Source organism: Embiotoca jacksoni, unplaced genomic scaffold, assembly GCF_022577435.1.
Source record: "Embiotoca jacksoni isolate LCO1_2020_lvr unplaced genomic scaffold, fEmbJac1.0.p SCAF_134, whole genome shotgun sequence".
In the NCBI taxonomy this organism is placed as follows: domain Eukaryota; kingdom Metazoa; phylum Chordata; class Actinopteri; family Embiotocidae; genus Embiotoca; species Embiotoca jacksoni.
In genome coordinates, this window is record NW_027185268.1 from 36843 (window position 1) to 40452 (window position 3610).

The window sequence follows — 3610 nt, forward strand, 5'->3', positions numbered from 1 at the left end:
GATATGACGCATCACTGCAGCTTTTTCTTAGGGGTGTTTCGAAAGAGGCGAGAAAAAGAGGGGTTGGGAAGAATTTTTGAAATGTACAGTATGTTTACGTGATAACTGAAGGTTCATGGACACAATACAATCAAGTACAGTGGACATGGAATTCACACACCTCTATGTTCGTTAAGATTTACACAATAACACCGAATTTTGGTGGAAGGTGACCCACAGAGGTGTGGATTTAGTTGTGGCAAATATGAAGCTGTCATTTTTGGTTTTTATCAAACTCAATTCTACTGCAAGATGTACTTATTATTATTTTCACCACAAACAACAGGTGGGACATCTTACAACTCAATGCAATCCAGTGCAAGACTATAATCCTTATTAAACTGAACATTGTAAGCCTCACAGGTATTCATTACCCTTAGTGGATTGCATTACATGGTAGTTTCATACAATCCATGAACATATGATAGATCTTACCCAGCTCTAAAAGTCTAACATTTAAATTATTAACCATTTATTTACTTACATTTTTACCTTTTTAAGCAAGAATCCTTTTACACACATCATTATTAAATTGAGGATCACAAAAGATTGATTGTATTGATTCTTTAAGAACCAACATGACGACATCAATCCGTGGTTTAAGTGTGTGGCCACTGTTTTAGCCTTGACGAGCATGTCCATCACAAGGCAGAACGAGGCCTCGTCATCAGGAAGGGAGAAACAGGAGGAGGGAGTAACGGGGGTGAAGGACGTGTTAGAGAAAGGAAGTTGATTCTATTTAACTGTGTGGAGCACAGGTGGGCAAGACGACAGCATATTGCTCGATGGCTCCATCCTCCCTGGGTTGACAAGACAAGTCATTTCTGAGGCCCTGGGGAGCTAGCGTCCAGGTGAGCCAGGGGCAGAGCTCGACAGATGTTCTGACAGAAGGAGGAATGATGTGAAATGGTGCATTGATCCAAATCTGAGCCAGACAGAAACCACACTCAGATAATGGGATGGATCTTCTTTTATCTTGTTAAAATGTATTTTAAAGAATTATTTTGAGTTTAAGAAAAGATCTTCAGTAAAGTGATTTGGATTTTCAACTATTAATGAAAAAAGCAAATGAGATAAAAATCTGTTTCTCCCTCACTCAACACTCTCATCACATGTATCCCTGTAAAAGTCTTGATGCCCATCTCCATAAATAAAAAAAAAATCCTAATATACCAATCTATCTCAAGATCAATGGCCCTCATTGTGTCTTGTCAACATTATTTATATAATTACCACAATATGGCTCTGAAGCAAACAGCTCTCTGAGTGTGTAATTTCAGTTTCTGAAATCTCAGGCAAGGGGCGTGACGAGGGCAATGTGCATGATAGAAAAATAGACCTTAATTAAGAGGAAAACTTTAATGACAGCATGAATTTATTCCACTTACAGGATACACGGCATGTTGGGCTTTCTCCAGCGCCCGCGCAAACACTCATATCACCAGGAAATCCAGAGAATATTGCATATTGTATGCAAAAAACATACAACATACAGCACATGGTATTGTTTACTTTCTCCACCGCGTTTGCAATGTGAGGGTAATTTAAAGCAGCAAGTACAAAGACTCTGTCACGAACATGACAAAGGATGCTGCTTGACAAACGGTGCAACCACTGAAATGACAAGAGTGCGTGTTTGAATACTTAATAAACAATGATGCTTAACACGCACTGTACCTCTTGGAGAACAACGAGTCTTTGCCGGCATTCAAAAAAAGGCTACAAGACATAAAGTGAACACCCGTGAGCCTCAGTCCCCAGCAGGGTTCAGTTACCTCTTGCACGGTGACCGTTCCTCTGAGGATTTTTCTAATACCATTATGAAAATGAGGGCGTTGTTTGGGCAGGTGAACATCGCATTGTCTCCCATCTGATCAGAGTCACCACAGTGTAAATGTCCCCATCAATCAGTAGGCTCCAACAATCACTGCCTCCGCTTCTTTTGACGGTCTTCTGTCCGTTACCAAAAAGTTGATCATCCCTTCTGACTTTATGAGAAGGTTGCAGCCCAAGAAAAATATGCCAAACACCACCGTGAGGGACAAAACACACATGACGGCTATCTGGACGACCCTCATGATGAAGAGGCTCCGCTCATCCGGAGCGGCGGCCACAAAGCCGTTATCAGTCACCACGGATGAAAAGTTGCAGCAAAAAAACTCCTCCGTCTTGTTGAATAGTCCGCTCTCAGTCTGGTTGAACCCGGTGTTATTCATCTTCACTCTGCAAAAATGTAACTTTGAGGAGATGTGACAGGCAGGGAGAGGAAAAGACGCGCCCGGCACGATCCCAGAGAAATTGTCATCGAGGGAAAAGTGAAGATGAGGAGGCGCTGAGTTGAAGAAGTTCCGTCAGATCAGACAGCGCTCTTCTGGAGTTTAACAAGCTGTTTTGGCATCGCGTTACTGGAGCTTCCGTGTGCCGTTGTTGCCAGTTTCCGAGCGGAATGACTCCACCAACCCTCGGTTAAATAGCCAAGACCGTACCTGTTCATGTGGCAGGACGAAACAGCAAGAGCGCCACCATACGACCGGACTGCATGCCCGTCATGAATGTGCATGTATGCAGGACATCATGTACTGTGTGTGATGTATCTTTGTGTGTTTGCAGCCTGCTGAGTGTTGGTATATCTGTGTGCAGACATGCATTTATGCACATTGAGTTTCTCATTCCCGTTAACGGAGTTTCTGCTGACCCTGTGTCCAAGATAAATCAGTTTGCAATATATTGAGATGCATCTAAATTCTAGTGGACAGAATATTAGAAATCAATTTCACTGCGTTGAACACTTGTCTGTCTACAGAAAGTGGATATTATAGGGTTTGGACTTATTGATCTTGTAATAGAGAGAATCACTGTAAAATTGCTGGAAGATATGGGCAACTCAGTAAATGCTGGTTGTTTCTTTTCCTCTAATTTATTATATGTGCATTTATTGTCTACCTTGCATTCAGCTGCCCTATACCAGATCCATTCATTTTAATACTGCATTTTCATGTGCTGTATGTACAACAAAGGAAGGCAAAAACTAAAATCCTTTTGACTAATCAGAAAATTAGTGATGCCCAAGAGATTTTTTTGTTTTCATTTTGTTGTTGTTTTGAGTACACTTTATTTACTAATAAAAAAATAGGCCTTTCTCATTTGTTGAAGTACACAGGTCTGATGTTCGTTGAAAGGATCATAATTAGACATAATCTCATCTCAAAAAGGCGTCCATCATAAAAAACAAGTGCAAGTGCAGCGTCACCTTTCACAGAACGTCTTCCAACAAATTTCTCAAAGCCATCATCATCATCATCATCATCATCATCATCATCACCACCATCATCATCATCATCATCATCATTATTATCAAGTTTTTCTGCCTTTCTGAAACTAAGAGGAACTTGAGCATACACTGACATCTAGTGGACATTTTTCAATCTGCTGTCACATGTTTGTTTATCTGCATACAAAATGCTAAAAATAATGGAAGTTGTATTTCTTTCACAGGGCTGCAGTATTTGTCAGCTGTTGAATTGAGTTCAATGAAACAGAAAATAAAAGATTCTTATAAAAAGACAGCTCA

At 40.6% G+C, this 3610-nt stretch overlaps 1 protein-coding gene across 1 annotated transcript; it reads right to left on the reverse strand.

The window, feature by feature from the left end:
- Window positions 1-1367: 1367 nt before the first annotated feature.
- Window positions 1368-2532, reverse strand: rprma (reprimo, TP53 dependent G2 arrest mediator candidate a). The gene has a single exon (XM_069147189.1). The coding sequence runs from the start codon at window positions 2253-2255 to the stop codon at window positions 1947-1949; it is 309 nt and encodes a 102-aa protein (XP_069003290.1). The 5' UTR covers window positions 2256-2532; the 3' UTR covers window positions 1368-1946.
- Between the last annotated feature and the right edge of the window lie 1078 nt (window positions 2533-3610).